Source organism: Rhea pennata, chromosome 6, assembly GCF_028389875.1.
Source record: "Rhea pennata isolate bPtePen1 chromosome 6, bPtePen1.pri, whole genome shotgun sequence".
NCBI lineage: Eukaryota > Metazoa > Chordata > Aves > Rheiformes > Rheidae > Rhea > Rhea pennata.
The window spans coordinates 39010046-39030772 of NC_084668.1; the positions used below are offsets into that span (position 1 = coordinate 39010046).

Genomic DNA, 20727 nt, shown 5'->3' on the forward strand with positions numbered 1-20727 from the left:
TATCCACACTGTTACAACACAGATATCCAATAAAAAATACTGCATTAGCAAAGCCTGATCTTTGGCTTGTGTAAATCAGCATAGCTTCTGGCCACCGCAATATTTTATGACCTTTCAGTCACTACATGCAGCAAGGACTACAGAAAGTAGTCTACAAACTCAGCACTAACCTTGTATAGGAAATTGTAAATGTCTAAGTGTCGCAAGAGAGTGACTCCCAGGATGTATGTCTTACGTGTCCTTTCTGAAAGGGAGAGACTGCAGAACTCCTCTGCTACTGTTTGCAGCTGTGGGTCAGCAGGATGGCCAGTACAAGACTCTAGCTGGAGGATCAGAGAAATGAGCTATGGAAGAAAAGGAAGAAAAGATTTGTTAGGGGCCAGACTGCTTCAGTATGCACAGATTAATCTTGTCTTGCTGCTGCTCTTTCCAGAATGTCCTATTTCAGCCAGAAAATGTCTACCCATTACTCCTGCTTCAAGGAGCAAATCTTAAGGATTGTACTTCTATGTCAGCTTGCACATCAGTAAAGGCTTTTCCTGTTGACTGACATGTGCAATTTCCTATTGACTGATGCATGCAAAGTTTGGAAAAGCATGTGCTGTTTGGGGCTTGGTCCAGACTAGGTGTTTGGGAAGAGGAAAAGCATCTGGAGCTCTGCTGGCACACAAGGCTGAGAAAACTAAACCCATCTCTCATTACAGAGATCTGTGTCCTGGGAGGCTGTTTTTGGATCCCCGACTGCTCTCATGAATCCCGGTTAGAATTGTGCTTTTCCATCTGGACTGCAACAAATCCTTATCACTGAGGACCCCACTTAGTCCTCATTAGTCTGTTACAGTGAACTGTGCCCTTGCCACGGATCTGAGCAATCGCTCACCAAGCAGTGCGTGGCTGCTTACCAGCTACTGGTGACAGTCAAACCATATGGCTCTCAGTCTGCAGCAGCTGAACTGACATTAGTGACTTCTACTCCATACCTGATGGCCACTTTAACACACACTGCTGTCTGTCCCTGTGGGATCATACTCCTCTGTCTTCTGTCATGTGTTCTGTGATCTGCTCAGCTGTATTCACCAACAAATCATGGATTTAACAGTCAGAGGTAAAATCAAGAGGACCTTCCACCAGAATGACAGTGAACTTACCTGAGTGCTGTTTTCTGGCAGAGATGCTTCCAAGAGAGCATCAATGCTGGCTGTGGACATTCCTGTTGTGTTTCTGAGATCCTCTTTGAGCCGGTCCACATTTTTAAACATTTCTCTTAACTTTTCTGTAAAGCAAATAAAAACCCCCTAATTTATATTACAGTTTTCTCCAGACATGCAGCAGTCTGAAGCACAGAGGACTTTGTGTTTAAGCCAACTTTGCTCAATGTTACACCCAGGGGCATAGCTCCCACTACGCCTAGACCTGTCACCTTGAGGTCACAGTGGACGATTTGACTGTAAAACCTAGCACTTAAGACTGCAAACTTTTTAATCGGCAGGAATGTACAGCACTTCCATCCTTTACCCAAGTTAAAGGCTTTCATCACATAGGGAGTTTCTGGGCAATGTAGAAAACAACAGGCAGTCTAGAATTGGCTCTAGAATTATTCTAAATCCCAAGGAAATCCAAAGGAAACAGTGTACGCTTATTTCATCAAGACAGCTTTTTCCTGACAGTTAAATGAGTCCTAGGATTGCCAGCAGAAATTATAGTATTAGTGATGATGTTCATAAACCAACATTGTAAAGTAAATATGGGAAACTACCTTGTTCACTATTATCTCTTAAATTCTCAGTGATGTTCAGCATGGAATTCAAAGTAGTCATATACTGAGGAATATCTTGAAAGAAAGCAATCTCTGGTACATTTTCTTGAAACCTAAATTGGAAGACAACAATAACAAACAAGAAGTAAAAGGGGGAATATGAAAAGAAGGCAAGAAGCCTTTCAATCATTTCATAAACAGAGTATTTCGGAAGCATAACTCAGAGAACCTCACCACTTTATTTGCGACTGGATGTTTGTGGCATCCCCAATTAGAATATCTCGAAGCTCTTGGGAGACTCTTCTATGATTCAGTACATTGGTCACAATTTGATTGCTAAGTTCAATAGTGCGGTGGAGCTGCTCATGAGATTGACTCTGTTCACACAGTTCTTCAAAGCTAACATTAGGGAGATGGCAAATGTGCTGTATTGACTTAAAACTCCTGTAGTCACAAAGAAGTGTTGTCAGATCCCAGAGGTGAGATATCTTTAAATGAGATTTTGAAAAGGAAGAGAAATAAACAGAAACAGTCATATGATAGCATTATAAAGGGCAAGTTTTTAATAGCTGCTCCTTTGCATTTTTCATTAGGATTAAGTATTTTTATGTATTTAGTTCTTTCAGAACAAGGTTCTGAAGGTCTCAGATAGAACAGTTCACAGCAACTATTTCTGCAAGAGTTTGTGGCAGACCTGGTTACATAACATTGCGCAGGATACAACAAACCTTGCAAGCCTTACCGTACCATTTCCTCTGTTTAATGCACAAACACAGTAATACCCAACTTGGACTCACCTGTTGACCAATTAATCTTCCCAGCAACCACACAAATCTACCCTGTGCAACAGATTCAGCCTATTGGGCACCATATGGTCTTACCTACTACAGTAGATGAAAAGGAGTTGGCTATAAGTCAGGACTTCCACCTCTGGCAGCCTGCTGTGTATAACTGCAATCCTTTGCCTACTTTTCATACCCAGACTTCCCTCTCATCTGTCATCACTATTTAGATTTTCAGTCTTTCATGGCAAGAATAGTCTTCTGCTTGCTGCCTACAAGTACACGGCATACTGAGACTCGTGGTATTACTGCTATGGAAATATTAAGCAGCAACAGCAAGGCAAGCCAATGCCTTTAAAAGACAGGTCTGAATGAGAGAAGTAGAATACTATAGGGTTAAATATATATACTCTATATGGAGGAATGGTGTAAGCAGCATTTTATCCAAACAAGGCATTGCTAAATCCAAAGCTGATGGAAAAAATCCATGAATGAGTACTGCTTAGGTGCTTAATATCAGATACTGTCACAGTATTTTCAGGTATCTACTGCTAAGGGAGCATGCCAGGGAACATGGACTTTGGCCACGCTGCAGTTGGTGTAGCTCAGTAGGCATAGTGGTAACTGACTTAGTGGTACTTTTGGTACTGCCAGTTCCACTAATTTTCAACATGCCAGAGGTATCTAACTGCTGTTTGTGCCTTTGAAAACTCCTCCCTACATATTTCTCAAAGGAAGCTAGGCAGCTAGGAAATGGTACTATCAGCCTCAGCTCTGCAAGGTGTTTTGCTAACTCTAAACCTACTAAATTTCAAAGCTACTGGTGTACTGATTTATGAGGAACATGCTGCCACTGGCAATCTGTGCTCATGCTTTTGGGATGTATGACAGAAAATAGAAGCCATTCTATAAAAAAGGCTGGGAGGACAGGACTACCTCTACCTTCTCTGAAACCTGGGGGAACACAGGGTAGGGGCTGGTATAGGAGACAAGTTTCTCAGCCTAGATTAATGGCAACCTTTAAGTACAGGCAGCAGACACAAAACAGATTTTCAGTCCTGCCTTCTATCAGCTGTTTTTCTAAAACATCATTTTCCATATCTGTTTTCCAAAACCTCCACTGCATATTTGTGTGTCACTGTGGGATGTCCTTCAAGTCAGCATTTTAAGCAGGCTCACTTTTAGCTTCAGGAGTTCTGGTATAGATGAATGTTTCTCAACAGTAATATTTTGCATGAAAGGGTCCTTTTTCAAATGAGTTTGCTTCAAAAGCAGTGTGATGTTTTCTGTGGGAGTTAAAAAAAAAAAAAAAGATAATTTAGACAAAACCCACCAAATTTGCAGAAACCTCACACATGGCAATGTCTGCACTTTGTCTCTGAGGTCTACTGAGCATATCTATTTTCCACCATATTCACATGGCTCTGGACCTAGAAAATCACACTCAGAGACCTGGATTGTAAACTTTTGATTCTGTCTGAGCTCTGCTCCCATGAAGAAATCTACCCCACACTAAAAACAGGACTTGTGACTATGCCTGACCCTTCAGACACATTCAGTATCTCTGTGAGCAGAAAAACCTCTCCAATTTTACAATCAGCATATACAATGAACATCTATGTGAAATATGTTAACTCTCAAAATAACTGCTGTCATCTTAAGGGCACATAAAACTGTGAAGGGAATATAGGTTTCTATTTTTAAGGATTCTTTATCTGAGTGTCAGCAAACTGTCATCACATAGCAATGAGTACACATGTTTTTTGGACATAGTTGGATAGAAAATTTATATCCATAATGTGACATAACTCAAACAAAAAGGAACTTGCCTTCCTGAGGCCTCACAGCTCCAGTTAATTTCAAGCAAGTGAAAATATGTGGCACCTTTCTTTCCCATCATTAGATAAAACACTTTGAAAGACAAGCACAACCACACTCCAGCTAAGGTCCCACTACATTAATGAAATCATGATTACCTGTCAATTTGCTGTCTTCAATTTCAGTGGCATTTATTAAACACATCAGGTAAGGATTGTAGCTGTTATTCACTGTCACCTGTAAGATGGTGTTTTCAAATTCTAAAAACAGAAATCTGAAAAATAAGATGGAGCTTAAATGAGATTCTCTTTCAGAAACAGACATATTACTGTGTGACCTGTCAGCTACATAGATGCTGCTCCTTGGCAGTTGTAAATAAAAAATCCAGATAAAGCCATGTGTCTCATGACATTTCCTAAGTGGGTACCCTCCCAATTTTATCAATTACTTTTTTTGTTATCACCCCAGTTGTCATTCACTCTCAAACCATACAGATAAGAAAACAGGTTTGAAAGGTTCACTTTAGATGAGATACAGTTGTAAAGTCATACCTTTGTGAGATTGAGGAAAAAAAACTAAAGAGTCATACCACAACGAAGGGCCTTCCAAAGAGCTTACCACTGGTGTAACCTGGCTTCCAGTGGGGCGTACTGCCTAAAGGACCTCACTTCTGCTGTGAGCTCAGACGGACCAACACTGAGCATTTTTTAATTCTGAAGCCACAGAACGGAATAGGCAGATAAGATAAATTTCTTGTCCAGGTCTAGCACGGGTTGAAGCAAAGGAATCCTAAATTATGGTGTTAGATTTCAGGCTAGAATTGCTCCACTGGAAGAAGTTAAAATACTCTCCCTGCCAGAAGTAAATGGTAATCACTACACATAATTGCAGTTATGATATACAAAAACCAAACTCACCGTGTGATCAAACTGGTTGGAGACAGGATTTGGTCACTTTGAGTCCAAGGTAGGGTCTTGTTGAACAGGGTTTCTGCCCTAACCATGAAGTGATGAGCGACAGTGTCGATCACACTGTCAAAAGCAGTTTTGCTGGAGAGAGAAGCTGAGTTGGAACCTATATTCAATTCATTTAGCAGCTCAGAGGATTTCAGGCTCTTGAGAATGGAGCGACTGGCTTCTACGATTTCTAGAACTGATACATCGTTGGCAGGACTGTTCACCATTGCTTCCAACAGCTTCACGTAAGAAGCCACTTCTGTTAGATTCCACTTGGTGTTTAGCACACTGTCATCCACATCCCAGATGCTGGAAAAATATCTCCTTTCAGTGAGATTGAAGGCACTCTGGAGTCTCTGCAGCAAGCCATTCACGTGGAGTTCATTCTGTGCCGTACTGAAGAGTATGGACAAGCTATCCCAGTCTGCAGGGCTGCCAGAGAAATTCAGAGAATTCAAGCCCGTTTCGTTTAGCATGAAAGGAACAAGGATGTTCAAAAGCTGCGATGGAAGCACGTCACCCACGTCCTGCAGAACGGGAATAGGGCAGGATGCATTACTCAACAGCAGCCCCTCCGTGAGGGCAGTCAGAGCTTTCATCTTCTCCTGTATCCAAGAGCTATGGAGCTCAGAGACAAGGTCTAACTTTGAAAGGAAACTCAGAGAAAACTGCAAAGACTGGACAATGCACGACAGCTCCTTGGAAAAACTTTCACTGCTGTTCTTGAAGACAACATCAAACTCTGGCGACAGCCTCAGGTTCATTATGGCTAGCTGAAACATTTTTGTAAAGGTTTCATTGTGCTTTGTTCCTCTCTCCACGTCCATGGAAGCAAAGAGGGGCTCGCAGCGGCTCCTTGCCAGGGACTCGCTTAGAGTGGCATTTTCAAACAGCATCTGAAGTGCTATGTGGAGAACGTCTTGAGCAGAGCAGTTTTCGGGTGTCTTGTAATCGCTGTTGTTATTACCAAAGAAAGGAATCAAGGCCAAATGCAAGAAGTCCCAAATTTTTGCCTCTAATGAAGTATTGTGCTGTAAGGAAGACTCATTGAACTCCTTTTGCAGTAGCCAATGCGAAAAATAATGGATAATGTTCATTTTTTCTTCCAGTGTTTTGTTTAAGTTGGTATTAGGAAGGATTTTCATTCCTACTTTCCATATTTCAAACAGCCTCTGGGTATATTTACTATAAAAATTAAGTAATAGATTGATAGCTTTGAACTCACTGATATTATAACTTTTCTGGAGATCTTTTAAAAAGAATATACTCCTTTGTATAGCTTGTGAATATATGGAGATGTTGGCTCCTCTGGAATCTTCTTCACCATACACCTCAAATATGGCAGATAAAAAATTTATCAGCTGCTTAATTTCTTCACTGAAAGGAAGATTGGAATCATTTTTCATGGTTTTCAACCGATTTTGCAGTATGCCTAGAAGTGATTGGGAAGTGAGACTGTCCATGCTGCCCCAGTCCATGGACTGGAGTATTTCAGCAATCTGCCAGAAATGAAGAAGTTCATTTCCCTTGCTTCCGTAAGAGGAACTCTGGAGACCCTGCATTAGTTTAGATAAAGAAGAGATCAGCAGATGATGATCACTGGTGTTCACTTTTGCCATGGCCGCAAGAAGCTGCTCAAGGACCAAAAGCTGTTCTGCAAAGTTTTCAGAGTTTATGGGGGTCAACAAGAAATCAGAAAATAATGATGGCACTTCATTTGTGCTGAGATAATTCTGTACATCTTCAAGTGGGACTGCATGAAGTGCTAACATTTTGATAATCTCCCATGTTTTCTCTGTATTAAAATGAGTCCTATTTAAAATGATCTGATTCCAAATTGCTACAGCCATAGTTAGAACATCTTGGTTTTCTTTCCCATAGGGATTAGGATAGAACAATCTTCCACCAGCAATCTCATACAGTGGGGCAATTTCTTGGAATATTCTTTCCAAGTCCACTGTGCTGTTTGCAGCAGAAGTTAAATTGAAAAGGAGTTTTAATGAAGTATATGAATCCTTCAGATCTGACAATTTCATTCCTCCACTAGTATTATGAAGGATTTGAAATACTTCTGTTTTCCTGGGAGCTACCCCAATGTCAACAAGGATTAGAGCTTTATTCATAATTTCCAGGAGTCTCACGTATTCATCTACTTCTGTTAAGTTCCATTTGGTAGTCAACACATTGCCAGTGGCATTCCACAGCTGGGAGAAATGTCTCCATTCAGACTGATCAGAAGCATTTCCACGCATCTGTAGCGGTTCATATATACTACTGTTCCAAATGGAAAAAGCCGGTAACAGATGGGAAACCTGAGGCAGCCTATGCCAGTCTGCAGGACTGCCAGAGAAATTCAGAGAATTCAAGCCCGTTTCGTTTAGCATGAAAGGAACAAGGATGTTCAAAAGCTGCGATGGAAGCACGTCACCCACGTCCTGCAGAACGGGAATAGGGCAGGATGCATTACTCAACAGCAGCCCCTCCGTGAGGGCAGTCAGAGCTTTCATCTTCTCCTGTATCCAAGAGCTATGGAGCTCAGAGACAAGGTCTAACTTTGAAAGGAAACTCAGAGAAAACTGCAAAGACTGGACAATGCACGACAGCTCCTTGGAAAAACTTTCACTGCTGTTCTTGAAGACAACATCAAACTCTGGCGACAGCCTCAGGTTCATTATGGCTAGCTGAAACATTTTTGTAAAGGTTTCATTGTGCTTTGTTCCTCTCTCCACGTCCATGGAAGCAAAGAAGGGCTCGCAGCGGCTCCTCGCCAGGGACTCGCTTAGAGTGGCATTTTCAAACAGCATCTGAAGTGCTATGTGGAGAACGTCTTGAGCAGAGCAGTTTTCGGGTGTCTTGTAATCGCTGTTGTTATTACCAAAGAAAGGAATCAAGGCCAAATGCAAGAAGTCCCAAATTTTTGCCTCTAATGAAGTATTGTGCTGTAAGGAAGACTCATTGAACTCCTGCAGTAGAAGACGTGTTATATTATAGACAGGGTTAGCTTTTTCTCCACTGGAATCTTCACTTGCAATTGTAAAATGAAGGATTTTCATACCTAACCTCAGTAGCTCAGACAAGCTGTCAAAGGTTTGATTGTCAAAATTAAAGAACATATCTATAGATTCTAATTTACTGACATTATAGTGCAACTGTAAGTCTTTTAATACGTACAAGGTCTTTTGTATGGCTTGAGTGACCAGTGAGATATTGGCTACTTCAGAGTTTTCTCCAAACTCTTTAAACACGGCTGTTACAAATTCTGACAGTCGATCTATTTGTTCACTGAGGAAACTATTTGAATTATTATTCAGTTTATGTAAATGGCTGTTTAGTACGTCTAAAAATTGCCCATAAGCTATTATGCCTGTGATATTCCAGTTCATTGATCTCAGTTTTTCCCCAATGCGCCAGTAGACATTCAACTCATCCCACCGGGCTTCACCCATGGAGCTTTGTACTTTCCGCATCAGTTCAAACACAGGCATCAGTAGGTACTGATAGCCTACGTTTGTATTTGTCATTAAAAAAAACATCTTCTGGAGAGCTAGGAGTTGGTCTGGAAAGTTTTTGTAGGACACAGGTTTAAGCAAATAGTCAGAAAACAAAGATGGTATTTCTTGCATTTCATTTAAATGATCTCTTAAATCTTCCAAAAATGGTGGCATGTTAGTGGAGAATAACATTTTGAGAGTATCCTTAGTTTGCTCTGTACTAAAATTAGAATTATTTAACAAATCTGGATTCCAAACCATTGCAGCTAATTTTAAAGCACTCTGAATTTCTTGCCATTGAGTCATTGTATTGAAAATGGAAGTCCCATTAAAATCGCTCGGTAATTGCAGTGAGGTGAAGTTATAGATTTCATCAATTATTTCCTTATTATATTGTTCCTTTAATTTATAATCACGATGTGGATTCATTCCCAGTTCAAGAATTGCATATAGTTTCTGTAATGTTTCATTCTTTAAATTTCTGAATAGATTTAAGCTTTTTAATTCACTTCTATTTATTTTTTTCTCAAAGTCTTTTAGAGACTTTTGTATGGCTTCTAAATCATTTGAATTAATGGACCTCTTGGAATCTTTTCCATCAATCTCTGGTAACTTTAATTTTCTAGGGGGGAAAAAAAAGCATTTTAGAGAATACAAAATCAGTGCAAGTGACTTAGAGCAAAGATCACAGATTTGAATTATACTGTTAGTAATATCCCTTCATATAGCATCTTACCTCAGAACTTCCTCCATATCAGATACTAAAGTCTGATTGTCTTTCCAGTTAACAAAGAGATTACAAATTTCTCTGGTCACCAAATCTTTTTCTTTACCTACATGAAATATTTAAAAAAATAAGAATATCAGTTTGGAAACTGAAAGGAATGACGTGACAAAACTGTCATTGAAAACCTGCATGTCTGAAGTTAGGCTCCTAGGACAGGACATAAGATCATGGTTAGAAACTTGCTGCTCTTTGGGGGTGTAACTCTCCAGAGCCTTCAGTAGGAAATCAGGATGCTACCTGCTGCTGTAGAAATGATTTTGCATCCCAGGAACAGCTCAGTGCCCCTACCATCTGGGTGCTAATGGAGTTGTTCTTTTGCTTTAATTTTGTTTTAATTTACCAATCTGTCCTTATAATCTTTACACGTTGCACCTTTGCAGTTGGAGACTGATGTCTAGGGTTCTGCCTTTGCTGTAAGCTGAAGGGGGTAAGTAGAATAACTAACTTTGATATACGTAGCCTGCTGTGCAGCTTCAGTCCCTACTGTGAGGCCGTCAGGCGAGCTCAACAGAACCTACAACTGGAGGCTGCTTTTGACAGACACAAAAAAAAAAAAAAAAAAAAAAAAAAAAGCACCACTGAGACTGCAACTCACATTAATTCACTGGCTAGTGACAAAATCATGCTTTTTATTTCTCCATTTGAAATGAGGTATTTTACTCACGTTTGTTAAAATTTGAAAGGAGAATCTACTATGCCCAGCCATGAACAATATGGAGTCAGTATGATTACTCATTAACTTGCAGCTTGCTTCTCCTCAGCACCACACGTTTTCAGAACAGGTATGACTATGCAGAGGAATCTTACCTTGCTCCGAGCAGTTCAAGGAAAATAGAGGATCTGTAACCCTGTTTTGAACAGTTCTGAATCTATCTTCAGTCACAAACAATGCAGAGACATTTTGAGCTGCCAGCACAATACTAAAGGGGGGAAAAAAACAATGAAAATAAATCGTGGTTCCGGGTTTACGAGAGGAAATAAAACAAATGTTCAAGTAGGAAGTGGTTGGAGTGCAGCCTATCATTCTTAAAATATCTGACAGACAAGATATTATCCCACTCTTAATTATTTGTTTGCTCTTGCACAAACCACAAACACAAAGGGTTCTGAAGGAAAGCCATGGTGGTAATATTGGCAGAAGCATATGTGTTGTACTCATGCAATATAGTTACTCAAAGGTTCATGCAAAACCTAGGTGTCATTTAAACCATCAAAATGGGGCTTAGAAAACACCCAAGTGATGTGCCATCCTGGTGATTCATTCCTGGGGCTGAACCTCCTCCTAAAAGAAACCAAGCAGCAGAGCAGACAAGGCTCCAGGGAGAGCAGGGATCTCTAGGACACAAGATCTGTGGACGGAATAAGCAATCACAAATAACTGTTACTATTTCAGATTCCCCTTCTTTCTTCTTTTGTATCGTAATATCCAGGCTGACAGGGAGGCAAGGGATGTTTTTCAATCTTAGAAAAGAAGAAGCTGATTATCTGGCTTACTGTATCAGGTTATTGAAAAGTTCGTGGAGATTATTATTCTCTTTTGTTTCTGCTATATAAAAAGAAGCTCTTCACTGTAGATATAGGGTCACCATGAAATGCACAGTCCCTTGCCTGCCTGAAGTTCTGCACGTGATACACAAAGCACCTAGCTGAGCTGATGTCAGCAGCAGGAGTAAATACATAGTGATTTGTGGGAACAGACTGCTGGTAAGAACAGAGCACTAAGGATCTCTTTTCTCCACATTTAACATAATGTCTCCATGCAGATTTTATGGACTCAGTGCTCACCAGTTTCATTCAGCAGAGGCGCTTGTTAGCTAGAGTCTCAGAGAGGGAAGAAGCTGCTGTTACAAACCATACACATTTAGCTAAGCAATGGCACAACCAGGGAGAAAGGAGGCATATGCTTGTCAGAAGTGGATGCAAATTATACAGACCAGAAGGTAACAAACATGGAAACAAATGTTGCTGTTGCCCTTCTATTTCAGTCTCTCTAGGACTTTTGCAGATACATGCTTTAGAGAGCAAGCCCAGCTTACAAGCTTATCAGCTTAAATTTATTTTATCATCATCTTAAATTTATTTTAAAGCAACTAACAACAGCATTTGTGAGTTCTGCCTGTAAATCAGGCTTGCGTGAGTAATAAAATTTGCTCCTAAACTTTTTGTAGAAGTCATGACTTTGAAATCACTATTGTGCTGCAGTGTTCCCACTTATTACATGGTTAATATGGATGTCACAGTGAGCAAAAGTTCTTTTCTTCTGCATCTTTGTTTTACTACTAAAAAAAAATCTATCTGCAGTATTTCTTTAGGAGGTCAGTACTGTCTCTGTAAAAGACACAGCCTGGCTAGCTGAGATGTGATTTTGTAAGCATCATTAAAAATACTGTTTGTGCAATCTCTTTGCAATAACTGTTTACTCATGTGTTTACGCTGCCACATGCTAGGCAAAAAAGCACTGCAGCTCTGGTGAGGAAATTCTCCGTGGCTATTTGTTGTGCCTATGATAACTTGCCCAGCTCTGCAGCTGAAGAGTAAAGCAGAGCAATAGAGTAAATATTAATTCTTCCTGGGCAGTCAAACAGTGCGAGTTTTCAGGCTTGATTCTACAAGCCAGTGAACGTGGACGAATGCGATAATTCTGTGACTGAAATGGTAGAAGGGACAAAACAAAATCAAAATTCTTGCCACATTGATACTGACTTCTTTAAGAATAGGAACATCAGATATCACAAATCTTTTTCTCAGTGCAGGATGGCAAATTACCTAGATACTAACAGTATGGGTTTTAAATGCCTTAGCAACATGCCAATGATGAAAAGTGAGTTCCTCCAAGCCTGGTTGTAATCAGAGTGGCAAAGCTTCTACAACCACTTCTTGCACCTTTGTCCAACTGCTTGTTAAGGCCTTCTTTTAGCAAAAAAAAAAAAAAAAAAGAAAGAAAAAAAAAGAAAAAAAGAAGAAAAAAAGGAAAAAGTTGATGTCTAGTTTTCCTCCATGTATTGTAATAAGTGGACTATCCAGAATAATTTCTGGCACCTTAAATCATAGAGTCAATAGACGATTCAGGACAGATTCATCCAATCTCCTAGGTAACTCAAGTCTTTCAGAGAACAGTGAGAATTTAACTCAATTATAGACTAAGAGAGGGAGTTTACAAGGCTAAGCCCTCTGTAGAAGAGCTTTCACTATCCTAGCTGCAAATATATATCAAATATTTCAGCACAGTCAATTAGTTCAGAGCTCAGCCAGCTACATTTTTCATAAAAACACTGAGCAAGAACGTAACTGGTATTTTCTTCTCCTTAAAGTCGCACATATTCAAAGCCCCATATGCTAAGAACTAGAGTCTCTCTCTTCTCTGCTTTCTTGGGACAAATTTAAAAGGATAAAAAGGCTGTAAACCAGGTAATAAATTTCTTTTAAAGTGAATTTCTGGCTCCCCTACAAATACTTGAGGTGTTCAAAGTAACTTGAATTTGGCTGTGAGGTTTTCTGGAAGGAAGTGGTCAGCTGCTGTCTTTGGCAGAACAATTATCCAACAAGGAGGCCTCTTCTTCAACCAAAGGCAAGGGCTGCTGCCCGTCAGCCTTCCAACCTGCACACACACAAGACAATGCCTCAAAGTAGCCTAGAAGACATTTAAAGGCTCACAGCGAAGCTCCTGTTTTAAAAGCGACAAAAGAGTCACTGAAAGACAAAATGCTGCTCATTGTAGAGACCTTCAGAGAGACATTAGTATGGAGCTGTACCACCTAACAAGTCATATTTTTCAGCTAACATCTTTCCTGCTGATGAGAGCTGACCTGTCTTCCGTGTTCGATACACAAACCCATCAGGCTTTCAGTGTCCCTCCTGGCATTTTCTGCCTTCTTACCTGCTTGCATTCTGAAGGTAATCAAGTATGTCTTGCAGCTGCATGCTGTCCTGAAACACCTCTGGAGCCAACAAAAGAAGATGCCACAAAGAGGTGTCATTCTGCACTTCAGAGATGAGCAATAGAAACGAGACCATTTCATTGACAAACACTGCCTGGTATTGGGGGTTGAATCGCACCTTAAAAAAATAACAACATAAGAAATTATTTAAGCATAAGAGCCCTCGTTGCCAATGAGTCTTTCCAGGTTTTTCAGCCTGCACTGCACTTGCACACAATCCAATAAACAATAGGTTCAAAGGACTCTAGTGACAGACGATAACGGACAGAGCGACTTGCTTTACCTTCACATTCTAGATGGCTGTAAAATAAACTTTTTGTATAGATAAGCCCTAAGATTCAAAACATCCTCAGTAGTTTAAAGATTCTGAATATAAGAAAAATGAGTATCAGCCCTCATCCTGGCAAAAAAAGCAGCATTGCTTTTAAAGGATCCATTTGCTTTAATTATATAGCTCTCCAAAGAGAAGTATTGCTCCAGTCGTGAGTCGCTGGATCAGACACAGGAATTATTTGATGAAGTTATACCGCTGATGTAATACAGGGAGAAATTTATTGCCTCCCCTAGCTTTAAATATTCTTATTTATGCCACATTCTCACACTGTTCTATCTACTTGTCACTGCAGGAAGGCAAATAAAGGAGAGAAAAAAAATAGGCATGGCAAGGAACACTCAATGGACACTAGCTGATGTCTGGCTATCCCTGACCTTTCTCAAGAGCTATTTGCTCAATTCTAAGGTGTTTGGGTTAATCTCATTCACAAGAATTAGCTCAGCCTCATAAGAACTTTGGTGTAGAAATTAGTTACTCCTAGTCATACGAGGTCACATTCCACCTCCCCAAATCTGCCATAAAGTGTGGGAACTATCACAGTCAATATCTGCAGATGTTAGGAAAGATCCCAGATACCCACCTGAGACAGCTGATTTCTGAACTCTTGGGTAAATGATTCTAAAAGAGACAAGTTGGTAAAGCAGAATGTCCTATGGATACTGGCTGCCATCTTCCCTTCAGTGAGACCAGGACGTGTTGTATAGCGTGACAAGACCTCACATAGAATGACTTTGAGATTTGCTGCCGTTGAATATTGGGTCTGACTCTAAAAGAAAGACAACGTTAGATGCTAGCTTTAAAATAATATTCTGTCTGGGATGGTTTTAAATATAGTGATGAGACACTTTTAAGGGATAGTAGTGACATCTAAAAAACACCATCCTTACCTCAGCACATACAGAATTTTAAGAGGTGAACAACATCACTGAAATCCCTGAAATGCCTCATGTGTAAAGAGAAATGTGTATGTAATTGTAGGTGTTAAAATGAAAACAAGCATATTTCAGATATTTGTTAATCTACCCATTAGTGGCAAACACTCCTAGCATACTAGTGTCCATTATATGTTACAAAGGAGTTGTTCCTACAGTTATTCAATTACCTATGCAATAAATACACAGTGCCTCTGATATCACTCCATGAGCACTGTGGGCAAATAATGAATTCAATGGCAAAGCCTGTAACATCACATCTTTAATTTCACATGAGAGAAAATGTGCTCTAAACATTCTGGAATAGCTCGCCGCCTTAACTTACAGACAAGTTTTGAGCAAAATATCCCAGTATTTGATCATTCATAGTATCATGTCTCCAAGTGTCTGGTATATCTGGTTTCTGCTTAGAGGATAATAAATTCACCATGGTGCTTAAAAGCCTGCCTATAACAATGGTTTTCTTCTTCTCCAAATAAAGCACAATATAGGGGATACAGGAGAGAATAATAGAGGAGATCCTAAAGCCATAAAAGCTGCATGTGGGTACTACGGGCTCTTTTAACTCTTTAAATGTGACAAAACATAAATGCTCAGACACAGCTATTAGGCAAATTCAGATATTACCTTTCCAAAATGGAGGATTCTGTTGAACGTGTTGATGCTGGACGTCAAGTTGGATGGTGATGAAATATTCTGAAAGGTGCTTTCTCCAAGAGATACCAAATCCCCAAATGCTGCAATATTAAGTTTGAAACATTAGATTTTACTTGATGATTTTTAACCTCTTTGCTACATCATACCATTACACAAGATAGCTAACTGACTACAGCTTTGGGTATGCCATCATTAACCTGTCTCCAAAGGCACAGCCAACAGCATCCTGTAATTACCTACTTAAGGTTTTTTTCTGATGTAATCAAATCTTGGATTAAACTATTTCTGTAACTTTTTAAAATCAAAGGCATTTAACTATCTGGTTGTAGTTAAACAATTTCTCCAGTCCTGCAACTCCTCCATGCTAGGAGAAACATTGGCAGTCTTGCTCGAGTAGACAGCCCTGCAAAGGAGCGCTCTCCAGGTGTCTTTGGCATTGGGGTGGGGAGGGGCACTTGTCATTCAGAAACAGCCCCAACACAGACTCAGAGCACTGCTGCCCGCTATGCACAGAGGCAACACTGCCAGGTCCCCAGCTGACACACACCAAAGCCAACGTTCGCACTGAGTCATATTCTCAGAACAACGCAGCTCACTGGAACCAAAGGAGCTATGCCAGTTTGCACCAGCTGAGACTATGATTTTTTCTTCTTTCAAATAAGAGGCATAACTGAGTTCCTTCTGGACCATCCATGTCCACCAAAATAAGCAAGCTAGTCACTGCTTTTTTTTTTTTTTTTTTTTTTCATTCCTCGGCTTTGACCCTTTCACATGCTGTCTTTCTCTGCCCAAACACCGAAGAGCGACTGCACTGGCAGGAATGCTAATTGAAACAGTGAATGGCTCGGGCAGAACAGTCACAGAATGCAAATTTGTAATCCTTCATTTGATTGTGAGCTCCCTGGAGAAATGACTATCCGTCATGAGGGCTTGCGGACAGTACTAGCCATTACCATCAATAAATAATAACTGTAATGATTTTCCAAAAATTTAAGTCTGAAAGCTCCTTCAGGAAAAAGAAACACATCAGAGAACACCACCAACAATAAATATCCACTGTGGTACAGAAGACGACTTATTTTCTCGATAATTGTGAATAAGAAATACATCTGAAAAAAATAATAAGCTGTTTATGGACAATTTGTGGGCAATAAAAAGGCAACATTCCATAAATAGCCAGGTCTTTAATTAACGTCCAAACAGTCTGTGATCTCATATCGCTCCTGTGAAGCACAGCACTTTAATCCCAGTTTCTTGGCCAAATTCCAGGTCTTTTTTTACAGACAGCTACTTGTAATTATTCTCAAGAATTTATACTAATGCCATGGACATGGTCACGTGTCTGTGAAGAACACACAAATCATTTTAGAAGTGCTCGAAGAATCGCATCTCTGTCCAGACAGCTTCAAAGGATCAGCCTTTGAAAGCCTTTAAAAGATCAGCCTTCTGCAAGCAGCACTGAATAACCTACCCAACGCAGTGTTCTTGCTTTTAGGAACCTCAGCACTCTGTAATGATGGGTGGCTGTCCTTGCCCACATTAGTTGATCTCCTCCGCTTACTGGGGAAAAAAAAAAGGGTGAGAGGGAGAAAAAATAAAGAGACTTTTAATAACTCAGAATTTCTTACGATGAAGCCTGTGTTCAACTACTACGTGACTCAGGATGGGTCTACAGCAGGATTTCAGAAGTGGTGTATTGAAATCTGACTTGGCCAGAAATTTGGTTTCTTCTACAGGACTGCTGTGCATTTGGGGGTAAAGCACTGCAGTGCTCTCAGATACTAAAGAGATGGAGAGGACTGCATTCATGCCTGATGCCTCTCCAGTGACAAACCTTTCAACCCACCAGAGACAGGTAAGGTTTGATAAATGTGTATGTCGTGTAATCTTAAACAAATTCCCAGTTCTGCAAAGACCATCTCATTTTATCAGGTCATATTCTGTCCTCCACTGACACAGGCTCAGCAAAAAAAACAGTGCAGATCTTCAAGGCACTGTTAAGGATAATCTGGCTGAGCAGAGAGGTCTTGACATAAACTGAGACTGCTCTATGCTAGAACAGCAGGCTGCGTGCCTGTACTGAGAAATCCTTTAAGACATCAGCACTTTACTTCATCCTTCCCAAACATTTCACTTCAAGGGAACAGTAAGGATGGAAGATGTTGCTTTTGTGCTAAGTTTTTGTACTTCAGTTCCTTTCTATTCAGGGAAATCTAAAATGGCCACATTTTGCACTCCTCAGTACATGCTTCTGGGAAATAGAACCAAAGATGAGAATCTTGCCCATTTTCTCTGCTGACCACTGATAAGAAACAATTTTAGGACATGTTAAAAATTGTTTAATAAGAGCTTCCGTGATTTGCACAATGGGGGAATAAAATACTGTGTTATTAGCTGAATATTGCAAACTCTATAATACTATGCATTAATGTCTCCAGATGATAAAAGGTAACAGATAAAATATTTTACATTTATGATAAATTCACCCTGGCTGGTTCTGCTCATGTAAGAGAGTTGAGTCTATTCACATTGGCTTCTGGAGCCTTCTCTTGCCCAGCCAGCCTTCTGCAGAGGTTTTATACTCTGCTGTACCCTGCTACATAGGATACAGCACAAGATCTCCAGCCTTAGCACTAGAAGTTTGATCTGGTTACTTAAACGCAGCTTCTTTTTCTTTTAGAATACAACATATTTTTAAGACTACCATTGACCTTGTAAGTGTACATATATTCACATAGTTGTGTGATACTTTACATAGCTAACTTCTAGCATCAGCAGTGGTCATGATGCTTATTAATGAATCATATGACTTGAGTTATAATTTAGAAAAACTCTTTGATTTTTCAGCCATCAAAAACAGTTATTTCCAAAGCAGCTGCATGCAAACCAGAAGCAGAAAGCAAGGAAGATTTACAGCCATTGAAGTCCATGGAAGACTTCCAGCTTTAGCACTGAAGGTTCCCATTTCTTCATTTCAAGGCCCCAAATTAACATGCCCAGGGAAAACAATGACAATGAGTAAGCGACTGAAGAGCTAGGAATCCAGGGATCCAGTCTCTGTATGGCTCTGCTCTCTTCTGCTGTGTGATCCTGAATTTGGTTAGGATTCAACTTGCATAAATTTAGTCATCCATACATTTAGTCATCTAGGTTCCTTCTAACCCACAGAGACTTAACGACTATCAACTTGCCCCAAGAAATACCAGTCCCTTTGCATAGACTAAAACGGAATCACCAACCCAGGCTCCCTCCATCCTGTCTGATGGGCTCTCAGGCTTGTGGCCTAGCTGAAGCCCTTCAGATTCAAAGTCTGGCCGAGAAGGATTCTGAGGCTCTGAAATAGCCACTCTGGAGCAGCCTCCCATCTGAAAGCAAGGATGAGGAACCTGGGATCTTGACTGTGACATACCAAGATCTTCAGTTCTCTAACAACCAGCCAGGCCTTAGAGCACCATGTTCCCCAGTGGCCTGCCAGAGTCAGGCAGCCAGGATGCAGAGGCACTCCTGGCTGGCATGTCTCAGAGTAAATGTTACTTGGCTTCCACTGGAACATCACTTAGATTGAAATGCATCCACTAAACATTTTAATTTCAAAAAAAAAAGCATTCCAGCAAAAAATTCCCAACCAGCTCCACTCTGTAAACCTACAGTTACTGCTCTCAGGAGCATGTTTCTTCATTTTCATTTGCCTCTATGTTATATCTTCTCTAGCAGAGAAGATCCCCATTTCTCCCATTTTGGCTGGGGTCTGAATGCTTTACTAAAAGAGCAGTTGCTCCAGCATAAATGTATCTCTAAAGCAAGAGCTGTTTGCGGACATTTGCCACGTCTAACCAAAGTGTCCCGAACCAATAGCCATGGGCAGCACACTGGGCTGCTCTCAGTGCAGCTTTACTGACGGATGCTCCTAAAGATCTGACTCCTAATCATGCAAAGAAGTATCTTCACTCTGATTTGAGAAGTCTGGTTCTTCAGAAGCATCTTGCTTGGGGAATAAAAACCTCTTCTAAAGAGCCTGACTCATAGCTATCCTTAACACAAACATTTTTAAAGCATCCAGTGTTGTGCCCCATATTCTCATTTTTAAGTGCTCAAGTATCTGAGACCACTCTGTTGAGGAAAAAACACACATACATGGCTGCTCCCTCCATATCAAAGCAAGTCTTACTCTACAGCTTGTAATACCAGAATCATTCAGATTCCCTTACAGTCTGAGAGATGAGATGCCATTAAGTCTCGGCAGCAGATCTTCTGGTGTATACGGTGTTCCTTTACATCTGGCATCTGAATCACAAAGCACAGTTTGCAGGAATGGGAAGAAGCCTGCACTAGGAAGGTTTCGGGGTGCAAGATAACCTGGAGGAAGAGAGAGAAGAAAGAAAATGCCATTATTGTGATATGGATGTGTGTTCTGTTGCCACACATTTCTATCAGTATGTGTTATTTTCTTCTTCCAAGGCATAGGTTTGATTCTCAGTTTCACTGAGGTTCCTTTACTCCATCCCTGCAGCATCAGTTCCCAAATTCCAACAGAAGGCCCCAACACTGACAGAGCCATGAAAGGGTACTTAATAAAGTATCAGGTCATTTATTTGTAAGAAGATACTTGTCAGTCTCAAAGCAACAGCAGACATCTTTACTAAAATGGATGGAAACAGGCAGGAAATGACAAAAGCATCCTAAGATTTACATGTCCTATTTTGTTTATTTTTTAATTGGATGCATGGCCAGACTAACCTGAAGCACCAAAATTTGGTTGGACCATCCTCTGTGCAAAGCCACAAGCTTCAGTTTCAAGCTAGGCTATTAAAACAGGACTCAGCTTTTACCACAGGAAGGGCAATGGAACCATCATCAGACGACCTTCTTTGCTGAAAAGTTTATGCAGATCTGCCCAGGGAAGGGAGAGGCGCAATCTGTCACCGCTCCCCCTGTGTCTCCTGCCATCACAGAGCGGCTCCAGTGCCATCTGCTTGGTGACCTATGGTGCTGGCAGCCAGCACTAAGGGGTGAGATGTATGTCCCTGTCTCCAATTTCTGGAAGGAGAGGGAAGACTTGAGCAATTAGACTTCAGTGTTTCCTGTGCCACTTGCCCTGTGCTGCTTACCACCCGTCAGAGAGTTCACTTTCTGCTCTTCCTCTCAGTGACAAACACTAATAAATCTTGAAGCTCTTTCACTGGATCACAGCAACATGTTATTTAAAATAATCATTTGGAAAATTACCTGGTAAAGGATGTGGTTATTATTTCTACTATGGAAAGGAGCCAGAGATT

General features: G+C 40.5%; 1 protein-coding gene across 1 annotated transcript in view; it reads right to left on the reverse strand.

Moving 5' to 3' along the window:
• ABCA12 (ATP binding cassette subfamily A member 12) overlaps positions 1-20727 on the reverse strand; it is an 88398-nt gene that overhangs the window by 49962 nt on the left and 17709 nt on the right. The window contains exons 3-16 of the mRNA XM_062578362.1: positions 19660-19807; positions 16923-17011; positions 15422-15531; positions 14443-14628; positions 13468-13646; positions 10398-10510; positions 9540-9636; positions 5274-9425; positions 4515-4630; positions 3718-3824; positions 1991-2244; positions 1757-1869; positions 1149-1273; positions 171-344 (exon numbers count right to left, since the gene is read on the reverse strand). Coding sequence (XP_062434346.1) covers positions 171-344; positions 1149-1273; positions 1757-1869; positions 1991-2244; positions 3718-3824; positions 4515-4630; positions 5274-9425; positions 9540-9636; positions 10398-10510; positions 13468-13646; positions 14443-14628; positions 15422-15531; positions 16923-17011; positions 19660-19807 — 5963 coding nt within the window. The remainder of the gene's footprint in view (positions 1-170; positions 345-1148; positions 1274-1756; positions 1870-1990; positions 2245-3717; positions 3825-4514; positions 4631-5273; positions 9426-9539; positions 9637-10397; positions 10511-13467; positions 13647-14442; positions 14629-15421; positions 15532-16922; positions 17012-19659; positions 19808-20727) is intronic.